This window comes from Dissoconium aciculare (genome assembly GCF_010015565.1).
Source record: "Dissoconium aciculare CBS 342.82 unplaced genomic scaffold K489scaffold_5, whole genome shotgun sequence".
In the NCBI taxonomy this organism is placed as follows: Eukaryota; Fungi; Ascomycota; class Dothideomycetes; order Mycosphaerellales; family Dissoconiaceae; genus Dissoconium; species Dissoconium aciculare.
In genome coordinates this window covers 747,249-760,285 of record NW_022984955.1, presented here as the reverse complement: position 1 = coordinate 760,285, position 13,037 = coordinate 747,249, and the positions used below count along the sequence as shown (strand labels likewise).

General features: G+C 51.2%; 6 protein-coding genes across 6 annotated transcripts; 5 read left to right on the top strand and 1 right to left on the bottom strand.

Moving 5' to 3' along the window:
- Window positions 1–141: 141 nt before the first annotated feature.
- On the bottom strand, window positions 142–2,657 carry K489DRAFT_379508 (Vps52-domain-containing protein). Its single transcript, XM_033604668.1, has one exon. It carries the CDS (start codon window positions 2,311–2,313, stop codon window positions 292–294), a length of 2,022 nt encoding a protein of 673 aa, XP_033460554.1. The 5' UTR covers window positions 2,314–2,657; the 3' UTR covers window positions 142–291.
- K489DRAFT_379506 (translation initiation factor eIF-5A) lies at window positions 2,639–3,958 on the top strand. The gene is made up of 4 exons (XM_033604667.1): window positions 2,639–2,992; window positions 3,128–3,394; window positions 3,448–3,580; window positions 3,634–3,958. The coding sequence occupies exons 1-4, from the start codon at window positions 2,975–2,977 to the stop codon at window positions 3,699–3,701; spliced, it is 486 nt and encodes a 161-aa protein (XP_033460553.1). The 5' UTR covers window positions 2,639–2,974; the 3' UTR covers window positions 3,702–3,958.
- Window positions 3,959–4,325: 367 nt separating this feature from the next.
- On the top strand, window positions 4,326–6,326 carry K489DRAFT_423724 (uncharacterized protein; the record flags this gene model as incomplete). Its single annotated transcript, XM_033608254.1, has 4 exons — window positions 4,326–4,442; window positions 4,498–4,594; window positions 4,641–4,753; window positions 4,806–6,326. 4 exons carry the CDS (start codon window positions 4,326–4,328, stop codon window positions 6,087–6,089), a joined length of 1,611 nt encoding a protein of 536 aa, XP_033460552.1. The 3' UTR covers window positions 6,090–6,326.
- A 1,045-nt stretch (window positions 6,327–7,371) lies between these two features.
- On the top strand, window positions 7,372–8,277 carry K489DRAFT_198437 (uncharacterized protein). Its single transcript, XM_033599582.1, has 2 exons — window positions 7,372–7,594; window positions 7,697–8,277. Exons 1-2 carry the CDS (start codon window positions 7,496–7,498, stop codon window positions 8,069–8,071), a joined length of 474 nt encoding a protein of 157 aa, XP_033460551.1. The 5' UTR covers window positions 7,372–7,495; the 3' UTR covers window positions 8,072–8,277.
- A 1,054-nt stretch (window positions 8,278–9,331) lies between these two features.
- On the top strand, window positions 9,332–11,827 carry K489DRAFT_318326 (uncharacterized protein; the record flags this gene model as incomplete). The annotated part of the gene is made up of 3 exons (XM_033601306.1): window positions 9,332–9,512; window positions 9,709–11,250; window positions 11,379–11,827. Coding segments are annotated over 3 exons (2,172 nt in total), but the record flags the coding sequence as incomplete, so codon positions are not given.
- A 104-nt stretch (window positions 11,828–11,931) lies between these two features.
- Window positions 11,932–12,547, top strand: K489DRAFT_198467 (uncharacterized protein). Its single transcript, XM_033599583.1, has 2 exons — window positions 11,932–12,040; window positions 12,244–12,547. The coding sequence occupies exons 1-2, from the start codon at window positions 12,035–12,037 to the stop codon at window positions 12,502–12,504; spliced, it is 267 nt and encodes an 88-aa protein (XP_033460549.1). The 5' UTR covers window positions 11,932–12,034; the 3' UTR covers window positions 12,505–12,547.
- Window positions 12,548–13,037: the final 490 nt, after the last annotated feature.

Sequence of the window (13,037 nt, the reverse complement as noted above, 5' to 3'; positions counted from 1 at the left end):
GCGCTGTTGAGAATTATGTAATCATATCTTGGCATTTCCGCCATCTGAAACCTGAGGCATAAATTAGACATCATGAGCGCCACATCACTTTGTCTAATAGAAATTAATACCTACCTACCTAGGTAGGTAGTTGATGCAGCACAGGGGTATAGCAGATTCATGAAGCAGTTTTCTGTCATACAGCAAGTTTTCGGTAGTATACACGGCTTCGAACTGCTAAGCATTGGACTAGATCATGGCGCATCGTTATACATGATGACAAGGGTTCCCTCAACTCCTTTACTCGGTCAGTCACTGCACCAGCTTCAGTGAATCTCGCAAGTCCACGAAGTGTTCCTCCATCTCATCCGCCAACTTTCCATCATTCTCGCCTATGATTGTGCATACTAGCGAGTAATTGTTGTGCAAAAATCGCTCCCGCTTGCGCCCATCTGCAATACCTTTACTCAACTTGAGCAGGAATGCATTGTAGTCACTGCGCAAACGGTGCAAACTGTTGGAGACAGGTTCGTCGTCTCCAGCTTCACTGCTCAGAGCAAGAATCGCTTGGACAAAGTTCGCGAATCGCTGTGTGAGCGCGTGTGGAGCTGTGCTTAGCGGTGGGGCTGTTGAAGTCAAGGTCAAGGCGGGCCCGGTCGGCTTTCCTGGCAGTATCGCAGTTGCTTTCCGCATCGACTCGCAGTGACTATCGATGATCTTCTGAAAACGTGGCCAAAGGAGCATGTTTGTGCCATTGATATAGGACTCTGCTGCGGGGACTTTGCGACGCTGGAGCTCGAAAGCCATTTGCTGCATAAGTCTGACGCATAGCAAAACACCTATGGCGTCGAGGTTCTGGTCGATCAATTGCTTTGTCAACAGCTGACCTTGATCAAAAGTGGGTTGTAAAATCTCGTTAAACCTCTTTGTGGTACTTTGAAATTGTTGTTTGGCAAAGAACTCTGTCAGAAATGAGTACTCCGCGGAAGCATTATCGACAAGAGCCAGATTGAAGGTTCGGAAGGGTACTTCGATGTGGTGAATACCCTTGTCATCTTCCGCGGCAAAGGATGGTAGCGCTGCGTGAGAGGTGGAGCGAAGTATGTCTAAACGACGTCCGATGGAAAAAGCGTCATGCGGAGCACCAACTTTTACGGTTTTTCGCACGCCGCTGTCCGAAATGGTGTCCGATTGATCCATGATGTGCAATTTCAGCTTCTCCAACGCTGTCCTGTATCGGGTGAAGTTGTGCGCATAGTACCACCGCATGGTATTGTTGTAGGCCTGGGAGATTTCACCCGCAATGACGGGCTGCTGCAGTGCGAGAAAGGCGTAGACTTCTTTATACGGCAAGAAATTGTTCTGTTGAATCACCTGGGCGTTGATACTCGGGGATCGTAATGCTCGGATTTGCGCGACGACATAATCCCGGATACGTTCGACGGCTTTTGTCGAGATATCATCGATGATAGGTTTGACGTCCTGGGCAGCTTTGATCTCCTTCCCATCCTTCAATCTGTTATCCAAGGCCTTTGATCGCTTTTCCAGCTCTTGCAGTGCTCTCAGCCAGTGCTCATCGACTGCGCCTTCGACGATCTTTCGTACCACTACCGGAGGCACGCTCAGTGCTTCAACTTCAGGGCCAAGAATCTTTTCGACAGCTCTGCGATTTTCCACCCTGTCATGGAGGTTTGTGGATCGGTTTTGAAGGCTTTCTATTTCCGAAGAGACTGCGGCGAGATCTGCTTGGAAACTAGTGAGGTAAGTCTCTACAGACTTCAGCACGTCGTCACAGGCTAGTATTGATTTGTGCAGGTCCTCAAATCTATCCCTTTCCTTCTCGAAATTATACACCTGCGTCTCCTCGTGGGGAACACTGATCCCATCGGCCCCTGTGGGAGCAAGAGGAGCCTGCGCAAATTCCGACAAACTCAGCCCATCGAAATCCACCTCATAAATAAAACCTGACGGCCGTGTCGAGCCTGCGCTACTGTCTGCGTCATCTTCAAAGGTCTCTAGCGCGCGTACCGGGCCCAGTATTGCCTGTAGCACTTGGATAGGATCTTGTGCCTCGACAACAGCGGAGTCGGCCAGCTGACTTTTTAAGTGAGCACCGGGAGGAACTCGAGCAGCAGCGGGGAGGCTATCAGATGATCCAGCGAGCGAGGCGATTGTGAGAGATGAACTGCGCGAAGGTATGCCAGGGCGTCGGGGGATGGCGTTGAAGCTTAGCTGCGAGGACTTTCTCGACGCAGGTGAGTAGGGACGATGTGGCGCCGGCGATGTCGTTGCGTCTCGAGTCTGCGCAGCGAGGCGCTCCAGCCATTGCGACATGTTGAAAGACGCATGAATACTATCTTCGACACATTCTGCAGCGCGGTTGTGACGGCGATGAACATGCGACTCCCAGTGTATCAATGTTATTATAATGATGTGCTGTATTCCAAGGTTATCAGCTAATAAGTGAACTGGTCGTTCGGTTGGTCCGTGACACATCAACTACTTCGACCACGCGCGCGTGGGGACGCCCGTCCGAGATTGGAGATTGCCCATGAGTGATTGGTGCGCGAACGCGTTAGAGTTTGTACCTCCGGAAGAAGAAGAACGAGTGGGCTGATTGATTTTTTCTCTCTGTGGGTTAGAATCTGGGCCGCCCCAAGTTGGACAACATCGTCAGGGATACACAGCGCCTCACACTACCCAACACCATAGGAGCACTGTGGGAGAGGTATGAATGATAGATCCCAATTGCCTGCACCGATTTCCCAAAGATCCAGACACGGGTGACGGGTTGCGGGAGGAGACCCCTACCAAAGACGACCTTTTTGGGCAAATCAGAACGTGCCGCCACTTCTCTTGGTCCGTGCATGATTGATTTTGCCCCTCCACTTTCGCTCGGTAGTCTGTTAATTCACACTTCCTGCGCTCTGAGATTTGACGAATCTTGCTTCGCAAACATCATTCTCTCAATCATCCTTGGACACGAACAGCAAACATGGCGGACGATGCCCAGGTACGTTTAATCGCTTCGCGCTTTCGATTCCGGGCCTTCTTGCGTTGGCACGAATAAGTTGCACGATCTCGAGAACATGAGCATCGTAGTGTCATTGTTAAAAATTTGTCATCGCTCACTCTTATTGTCTTCCAGCATGAGCACACCTTCGACAGCGCCGATGCTGGTGCGTCCGACACTTTCCCCATGCAGTGCTCTGCTTTGAGGAAGAACGGACACGTCTGCATCAAGAACCGCCCGTGCAAGATCGTCGAAATGTCCACCTCGAAGACTGGCAAGCACGGTCACGCCAAAGTCCACTTGGTCGCTGTCGACATTTTCACCGGCAAGAAGATGGAAGATCTGTGCCCGTCCACACACAACATGAACGTGCCCAACGTGTCTCGCCGCGAATTCCAGCTTGTAAGATGGCAATGTTGTTACTTGAACGGAGGATAACACTAACGGAGCCATAGCTCGACATCACCGACGATGGTTTCCTCTCCCTCATGTCCGACGACGGTACCACCAAGGACGACGTTAAGGTTCCCGACGGTGAAGCCGGAGACAAGATCAACAAGCTCTTCACCGAGGAGGGCAAGGACACCAGTAAGTTATTATGTGTATGTTGCAAAGTTTCAAATCTTGACGATCTGTCGCAGACGTTATCATCCTTGCTGCCATGGGTGAAGAGGCCGCCATTGATGCCAAGGAAGCCCCCAAGGGTTAGATTTCCTGTTATTTTGTTCAAATTGTCACGAATCCAATGCGACAACGAAGCTTGTATGCGGACTCGAGCGTCATTTATGGGTGTACGTCAAAAGAAAAGGGAATGGGAAATGAGGGCATGGATGGTGTTGTAGAGCGGGTCAATTGGACTTTGGTGTTCTCTCTGAGGATCAGCCGCGAAGTCCTTGCTTGCATCATGAAGCGGCTCATAGGCTTTGCCCAGCGAATCAATCACAATGAACAAGTCCAAAAGTTACGTCTAATGTTTCCTACGTGAGGCCTGCTCCAGGACCGTTTCGTCATGTGACCCGAACACTATGATCTCAGCTGTGCATTCCACACAATTTCCCAAAACCTCTCCTACTGCTCACACATACACCGTGCGTGGTGGAAAAGGCTTGGCACAACAGCAGTGGGATATGTGCAAGCCCTAAGAACATCCCGAACATTGGAACCTCAAATATTTCATCACACCAAACTTTAGGACTTTTGAAGTGTCGTCATTCGGAGAAGGTCATGTACTGCCGCCCGGGCGCATACACATCCATACGTTAATGCGACGCAGTCGCGGGCCGCAGGCTCAGTGCTGACAGACAATTGCGCAACCGTCGCCATCATTGTAGTGATGTCGTCGAGACGCAGGAATGGACCTCGTTGCTCTAGCGATGGCTGCGGTTCTCGTCGATTTGATATCGGTGAAGATGGATACACTTACTGTGAAAACGGACATCAACAATCCGAGGTTGATTAATCTATGGCATGGCTCAAGCAAACATAGAAGGCTAAGATGGTGTTAGCTCGGGACCGTGATCACTGTGGATACTGGAGAGCTCATAGTGCCAGGTCAAACATCGCGAAGGCAACGATCCGATGCAGACTCGACTTTCGACGGCAGTGGGTCGCTATCTTCATTCAAGAAAGACCACAGACTCATGATAAGCAGGGCATCAAAGCGTTCGAGCATACGAGCAGTACTTGCTGTGTTTCCAGCTCATACTTCGAAAGCAGGTGCAATGGCTGATTGACGTACAAGGATTACCCTCAGAGATCGAAGTGCGTCTCGATGATTACGCAGAATGTCGATGCCATGCTGACTTGTTTCGAGACCTTGGTCAAGGATCTGTGGTCATTGCGTCTACAAGAACTACACTCTTTAGTGTCACATGATGCCGGCACAGATACAGAGATCCAATCATCGCATAAGTTCAGCTCACAATCTGAGGGCGATTCCGGAACCGATACGGCATCGCATAGAGGCCAGGGTAGGCATCGCACAAACGTCAGAGGTCCAAATCTGCTCGAATTGCTTGCCATCAATTACATCGCCATGCTTTTGCTCCGGGCTCCGGTGACCGTCGCGGACTTCATCAAGTGGACCAACTCAGGACAACTCCTGTACTACCAAGCTTCTAAGCAGGTGCCGCTCACGATGCGAAATGGATTGTCGGGCGCGCACCAAGCAAACTTCGATCCACAGGAGCTCATTTCTTGCAAGCAGTTCCACGCTCGCATTCTCAGCTTGGTCAAGCATTTCAACACACGATTCGGAATGGAAGTCCCGGCCATAAATCATGTAAGGATCTTATATGGATGGGTGAAGCAATTGGCTTTTCCACTTGAGGTGTATGTTGCCACGCAACGACTTAGTCGTCTCAATGGCTTGCACTTTGACTATGCAATCCCTGTCATATCCAAGGGGAAAGCACTGTCCTATCCGGAAGTTCGACTGGCAGTACTCATGATCATCGTTATTAAATTGATTTTTCCCCTGGACACAACGCAGCGATTTATCGACTCTCGCAATGCACTCTCTGCGCTCCACCTGGATTGGAATGTATGGGAGAAAAACTTTCGACTTGAGCAAGAGCAAGAAGACTTTAGCGACCGTCGACCTAGTTTCGAGAGATCATACAACATGACAGAAGACCAAAGCAAGGCGCTAAGTGGACAAGCCTTGGACGATTATTTGAATTGGTGTGAAACCGAATTGGCTTCTCAAGATATCCGTCGGCGGCGGCATAATGGCGATGATACGCCGTTTCGCAGGGCACTGTTCGACATGTTCCCGCAAGATGCTAGCACCCGGCGTGAAGAGTATGTCCATCGCAGCTATAAAGCGTCCGTCAAAGACGGTCAACGCCGGATTGAGCAAATCCAGGCCTCTCTCAGGCCAGAGCAGCTGGCGTCCGAAAACGAGGACGGGAATACCGCTCGTTTCGGTACCTTATATTGCCAGCACAAAACAGCGAGCGAGCTGGAAGGGCCTTCGTCGACGCTGTACACGCGAGTGGCTGAACTAGCAAGCTACCCTGTGCCAGAACTGGCGAAAGCCGTCTTCCAGATGGAATCGAGGCTGGGAGAACTCAACGTTGATTGCCGCAAACGGTGAGTCTGTCAAACAGTGGCCGCAGTCTTCTTGGAAGGGCTTGAACGTGGACGGCGCTCACCTGTCAGCTGAGTCGCGCCTTTCCGTGTTCGGAAAAGCTCGGCACCGGAAGCTGCCGAGCTGTTCTACAAATTGTTTGGTCTTGAGATCATGCCCCATGCAATCAAGCCGTTGGATTCCATGGTTCGTTCGGACGCTAGAGCCGGACACGCCATCCCGTGAACTATTGGAGATAATCAATAAAGCTCATGATCACGACTATGCCACATTGTGGTTCTCTCACTTGGCCCGATCGATTTGGACGCTTATATCAGCTCAAGCAAAGCGAGGGCATGGCACAAAATGGCGCAACCTAGACTTGCCAATTAGGTCACTAGAACGATACATCACGATACAGATTGTACCTGGTCGTTGTGCGCTGTGTGCTTGCTCGTGGTCGAACATCATGGTCTGCAGGCGTTGCAATCGTACCTTGCATGAAAACACTGTCAGAGACTGGAAAGCCTCGCGCGATGGCCGGCGATGTCCACATGTCAGCACGGTGCGCCAGAATGACACCATATTGCAACGTGTGGACGTTGAGCTCGGCTCAACGTGTCCTGACGACCAACCTCTTGGGTTAGCTTTGCTTAGAAAGTACCATTCTTTCAGCAGAGGTGGCCACCGCTGACAAACGCAACATCTGGTTAGACTTTGAGAAAGATGCGGGTCAGAACTGCCAAGATGCGTCATGAAAACCAGAGGTACGTATGCAGTTCTTCACGATGCATGGCCACTCGTACTGCTATACATTGCTGCATGCAAGTCGGGCAGTAGCGATGCGGATGATGTAGCTACCACGCATTAAGCGAGGCATCGAAATCTCATCAGCTACGGAACGGCAAAGCCATACCTGGAGACGTGAGGCAGCGGCGACGTAACCAATGCGGTGCTCCGCCAGCGAATTTTTTCGAAGCCGGAAGGTATGACAAAGCTCGTCACCGAACGGTAGGTGTGAAGAGAGACGCCCAATCAAGCGCACACAAGAACGAAGCCCTGCTAGCAGAGTCCCATTGGGCCCGTGCACATCTCTTGCGGAAACGCGGGTTCTTGTTTCGCTGCACTCGGGCTGTGATATTAACAACAGCAGCCACCACACCTTTGATTACTTCAATTAACATGGTAATGTAGGCTCTTGGGCCCAAAGCGTGTGCGTGCCCGTGAAGATCTTTTCAGCACAGTCGTGCATCCTGTGCGAGGGCACACAATGCGGAGCTTTCTAAAAGGGCTATATCCGGCTCAACCCCGGCCTAACCGACTGCACACCACGAACTCAACTTTGGAATGGCTGGCCGCTGGCTGCATGTGTCACTAACGTTCTTAATGGGCAATTATCGAATGCTGTTACTCGATGATCGTTCCGCTTGTCGATGATCACTCACATCACCCTCAGCTACCGAAAATGGACAGTCGTTGCTGCTGTTGTCCGGCACGGTGGTGGACCAAGAGATCCTAGTAATCTGGACTTCGTGCGTCTTCTACTGCCAACGATCTGATCCAAGAAACTGCTCGGCAGCGCGAACATTTGTCAGATCGGACAAGGATAACCTAGTCTGATGGTTTGCAAAAAGGATTGCAGAGATTTTCGACACGACAAGATACAGCGGAATTTGCTGCGGCCGTCGGATAGTGACTCTGGATTTCTGAGGTCTGAAAATGGAGTTGTACCAGTCAATGAGGATTTGGCCCATACATCGGTGCAACGCTCACATTACTCGGACGAATGTGGTGTGCCACAGCCCCATATCACTCATGACCGGTGTTACGCAGTCATCACTGCTCAGAAAGCAACGTCTGCCCGTGCGGGCGGGCGCAACCACCGCGCAAGATGTAAGACACACTATACGCTCTGTGAACCATCAAGGCTCCTCGATAAGGTCTGGAGACATGTACCAAACTCTGCATCACGGCATTCAGAGACCAGGTGCCGTCCGCCTCCACTCTAACGCTCAGGCCATGACCACGTCGGGAACGTTGATTGGAGACCAATTTGTAGTCAAAGGCGCCGTCACCGGCAACACGAGCCCGCTCAACAGTGTAAAACCTTCCCTTGGGTCCGATTACTCTAACCCGCATGATTAGAGCTTGATTCTCATGTAACAAGATCTACAAGTCATCATCACACTGCATCACCATCCGCGACTAATTGTTCTTGGAGGCGCTAAGGACCATCTAAGCATCACGGCCAGACTTCGAACAGATTTCTCTCCCAAGGCAAGCGACGGAGCACTGGCATCGGTCAATGCAAGCTGGACACGTACCGCACCAATAAACGCAACGATATCTCCTTGCATGACCTCGCATGACCTTTGCATTCAATTGACCAGGCAGCATAACAACGTCTCATTTACTGGCATATGCATCGCAGTGATCGCGAAAGCAACACTACAAGCTTCTCGGTACATTCATTAAACACATCGTCAGTTGACGGGGCTTGCTGTCGCTCGTTGGCTCGGGCACTGCATCTCTCGTCGAGTATCAACAACAACCACGGAGAGCTGGCCGGTGCCGAATTGATTGGACAATCAATCGATACCGGGTCTGATTGTCATCATTGTTGCGACTCACAGGAAATCGTTTCCAGGTCATCTCTTCCGCTGGTGGAACCCCTGCACAATACAACAATAACACGCTCGATTTACTAACAGTCTTCTCATCTTACGAAATATTTGAGACGGCCGCAGTCCTTCGATCGATAGATTTGAAGACGGAAAGCATATCGCTTGTGCTACACCTTGCTTCTGTGAGGTGTGCGAATTTCATGCACAATCGCGAGAGTCGCGCCGAAAATATCCCGTTCAAGAACGAGTATTGGCCGGGTGCATGCACATAGGCAGCGGTATACTGTCACATACATCAGAACGTCGCACGCATCGTTTGTGGAAAACGTTCATTCGAATAACAGAACGTGGTTGGGCTCATTAATTGTTCAAACGGCCGCATCCGCCTCGCGACGCATTCCAACGGCGACCGGCTTCCACCTCGGAGTGTTTTGAATACATCATAGGTCGACATAGCTCTTAACACACTTATGTGTCATCCGGTATGTTGATTTTTGAATGCTCTATTCCTATTCTGCTTTCGGCAGCTACCAACCACGACGATCCCTTCTTCCTTCCTCATCATTGTCTACATGCGACACGCGAACACGGATTACAAGCACACATCACTAATCACAAGCATACCTTTTTCAGTCGACCCCAGAGCGGAGGGATAGCAAATCTACCTCGACAACAGAAAAGCATTGCGGCAGTGAGACCACATTGCTTTCGGGGGACTGTCGCGCAACAATCCCCGAACGTGGCTCCGTGGCCCGAACTCCCAATAGCCAGGCGCTATCAATGTCGGAATTCGACAAATCGCAAAACTTCGATGCCTATGCGACAGGTGAGTGCGTGCGAAAGTTGTGGTGTGGTCATGTTTGAGGTGCAGACGGGGATTCCTCCCAAGGGATTCGGCTGGTGCGGCGTCTCCCGAGCACGGGACTTCACAGCCTGATACATCCATCGTCAGCCACTCGAGGCGGCGCTTGAGCTTTTATCGGGGCATATGACTGACATGTAGTCTGCAGACTGTCAACCAGGCCCGCGTGCCGATCAGGCACACTCTTATACCGGATTCGCTCCTCACACAACGTATGCTGGCGAATATGTTCTCCCTCAGGCGCAGGCATCGTCGGGTTTGACTCAACACTCTTCTAACAATATCGGCCTCATTTCCTCTGCTCAACAATACGGTGCGCATGATCAAGCATACTATGGTCAGCAGGCTGGTCATTATCCTACATATCTTCAGACAATGCCGCGTTCGTCGCCTCAAGAAATCACATACACTCCAGTGCAAGGTCAAGAAGGCACCCGCATCAACATTTTTTTGCGAAGTGTCTACGATTTCGACGCGCCGCCTGTAGCTCCGCTCGTCATGTTTGGCCACAAGCGATGCGAAACCGTGGTTATGAAAACTGGCCAACAAAACAACAGTTATCAATATGCGATCTCCACAGACGTGCCTGCTCTGTCCTCGACGAATTCTCCCTCAACGTTGGTTCCAATCCATCTAGTATTGGATGATGGATCTAGCGGGATTCCGTGGCAAGAGCCATCAATCGAATTGGGCACCTTCAGCTATCTTGATGGCTTCAATTATCAGCTCGATTCCCCTCAAATGCCGACTCAACAGCTGCAACCTCGAAAGCGTAAGTTGTCTCCAGAAGGATCCCCGCGTCGGTCGCCTACCAAGAAGCCCTCTTTGCAACATCTTGGTGGCCCAGTCATGAATTCGACATCTCCCTTCCGGCGACCAAGCGCGCCTGAGATGTTCCACGGGCGTCGGTTCAGTAACTTCGGGATTGAAACACAGTCGTCTTACGCTCCTCCAGTACCGCGGATCCCATCATTATACGCCTCGCAGGCAACGACTTCGATGCAACCTGGACACAGTCCATTGCTCCATCAACCACCTAATCCTCACTCCGCAGTGGGGCATAGCCCGTCGCACGGACTTTCAACGGTCGGCAGAAGTTCACAGCTGATGCCGTCTCCGGGCAACGGAGCCAATCCTCCATTAATCCGGACACCTACTAACCAAAGATCGCCAACTGCTCCAATGTTGACGGGATTCAATCAGTATGCAAATGTCTCGCTGGAGTACAAGGCTAGCCTTGAGATCCAGGGTAATCTGGAAAGCATGGCCGACAAATGGACCGAGGAAGAGTGGGAAGTGAAGCGACGCCTCGTTCAATTTCACCGCACGCAATCTGGAAGCGTCATCACCGCCACCTTTGAGTCTGTCGCCTTGGAGGATCGCGTTCCCAACAGTACCTGTGTGAGTTGTATCTGGTGGGAGGAGAAGGGTGCCTGTTATGTCACCTCTGTGGACACTATTGCCCTACTGGAATCTTTGGTCGCCGTTCGATTCACTGTCGAGGAGAAGAATCGTATCCGCCGTAACCTGGAGGGCTTTCGACCCGCCACTGTCTCCAAGGCCAAACCAGAGAGCGAGGAGTTTTTCAAATTGATCATGGGGTTCCCAAACCCCAAACCGCGGAACATCGAGAAAGATGTCAAGGTCTTCCCTTGGCGTATCCTTGCTGGAGCGCTGAAGAAGATCATCAGCAAATATGCAAGTCATTCCTGCATGCATATGCACCCTCCTGCATGAACTTACGCTAACTTTTCTTACAGTCTGCAAGCTATTCACCGACTGCCGGCACTCTACACAATAACGGTGTTCCTGGATATGGTGTGACTCGAGTGGACTCGACCATGGACCATCATTCGACCGTTTCGCCACATTCATCCGTGAGTTCTGGCACATCGTCATACGGTCACACGTACGCTCCCGTCATGGTGGGCAACGCATATGCATCTCACGGGGCGGCTGCTGTCACCGGACTCGGGATCGGTCCATCACAATCCATGGTCATGCCCAACCCGGGGGTAGCACAGCCCAACGGGTCCAACTCATGGCAGCCTACCTCTCCGAATTTTCAACCAGATCTTACGGCAGCAAACCGTGCGTGGTACTTGGGCAGCTATCTCGATACATCGCCAGCATCGGCACTCCCAGGTATGGGACAGGCGGTCCCATACCAGCAACGAATTCCGTCTTTGACCGGGCCATCATACATCTCCGACGATTCCAGCAAGTTTGCACCCTTACATGAATATGATGCGCAGAGTCATCCGGCCCCCTCCTCGTGAACGTAAGGTAGACGCCATGACCTGTGATCGCTGCAATCCTTAGGCGATCATGCGACTCCCGAGTCTGCGCTAGCCGCATCTGGTACCAACAAACACGCTAGCATATGCACCTTCCCTCATGACGCCTTTAACAACCGACCAATCCGATCTGAGGACGCCCCACCTGATCCCTCTGGGAACTTGCAAGCTCGCAGGACTATCACATTCATGGACATTTTGCTCTGTATCGCATGGCCAACGATCGCATCGTTCTACAAGCGCCTACCATTCGGACCACTTCCTCGTCCGTTCACTGCTCTCGTGTCCCACAGCAAGCCGATCGACGAGAAGTGAACCAGAACCGCTTACACATGCGATTCATGTCATGCAACACTGCTCGCTTGACCCGACTCGGTCATCCACTCCGCGTCATGCACCATTCCGTCTTGCGAGATCCCGCTGGTTCTCGCTGTCTCCACAACCACTGCCAGTTAATCGCTCTTCACGCCGCCCTTCCGTCGCCACCTCAACGACCAGCTTTTCTATCATCATCATCATCATCATCATCATCATTGTTATTATTACTACTGTCACGCTCATCGTCATTTCCGGCATCGATCTGGGGGCCGCTGGCATCCTCATCGATCACCTGCGGAGGTTCCTCATCAGCTTCGATATCGCGATTTGAGAGTCGCTAGCCTGCTTTCGAAATGACATGGGAGCGGACCATGAAGACATGTACGAACATTGCTACTGGATGGGCGACATCATTCACGAATACAGTCATATATGACGAGACGAAGGCGTTTTTTCCTTTCTTTGGGTCCAGGATTGACGCGATCCTCTTTCTGCTTCTTCATTTTGCTTCTCATTTATGTCTGTCCGACCACCGTTCCTTTCGCGCATACACCTAATCTGAGTCGAGCAGTCTTGGATGCCTTTTCGTTGTCGCTGCGGCTGTCGACTTTCTTGGAGTGTTTGGCGCAGACCTTCTTTTGATTTCTTAAGGACCCATACATAGATTAATAATACGTAGTAGTTAAATATACCACAGACAATCACGATTAAACTGGTAACGATCATCAACTCTCCATCTTTCATAAAATGTTTTGTCCTCTGTAAATTCTGGCTCGAGCCACAGTTCCCCCTACTCCAACGATCGCAATCTCGGAGGTGCTCATCGCCGCCATCTTCGATACTCTTCTGCTGAGCTTATACTTGTTCAATATTC

What these genes read in the sequence shown, in the direction of transcription:
- K489DRAFT_379506 (XM_033604667.1), top strand. An exon ending in CTCGCCGCGAATTCCAGCTT is followed by an intron (nt 3,395 to 3,447) that starts GTAAGATGGCAA and finishes ACGGAGCCATAG; the next exon opens with CTCGACATCACCGACGATGG. An exon ending in CGAGGAGGGCAAGGACACCA is followed by an intron (nt 3,581 to 3,633) that starts GTAAGTTATTAT and finishes GATCTGTCGCAG; the next exon opens with ACGTTATCATCCTTGCTGCC.
- K489DRAFT_198437 (XM_033599582.1), top strand. Translation starts at nt 7,496, where the DNA reads ATGATCACTCACATCACCCTCAGCTACCGAAAATGGACAGTCGTTGCT. An exon ending in ATCCTAGTAATCTGGACTTC is followed by an intron (nt 7,595 to 7,696) that starts GTGCGTCTTCTA and finishes GTTTGCAAAAAG; the next exon opens with GATTGCAGAGATTTTCGACA.
- K489DRAFT_379508 (XM_033604668.1), bottom strand. Translation starts at nt 2,313, where the DNA reads ATGTCGCAATGGCTGGAGCGCCTCGCTGCGCAGACTCGAGACGCAACG.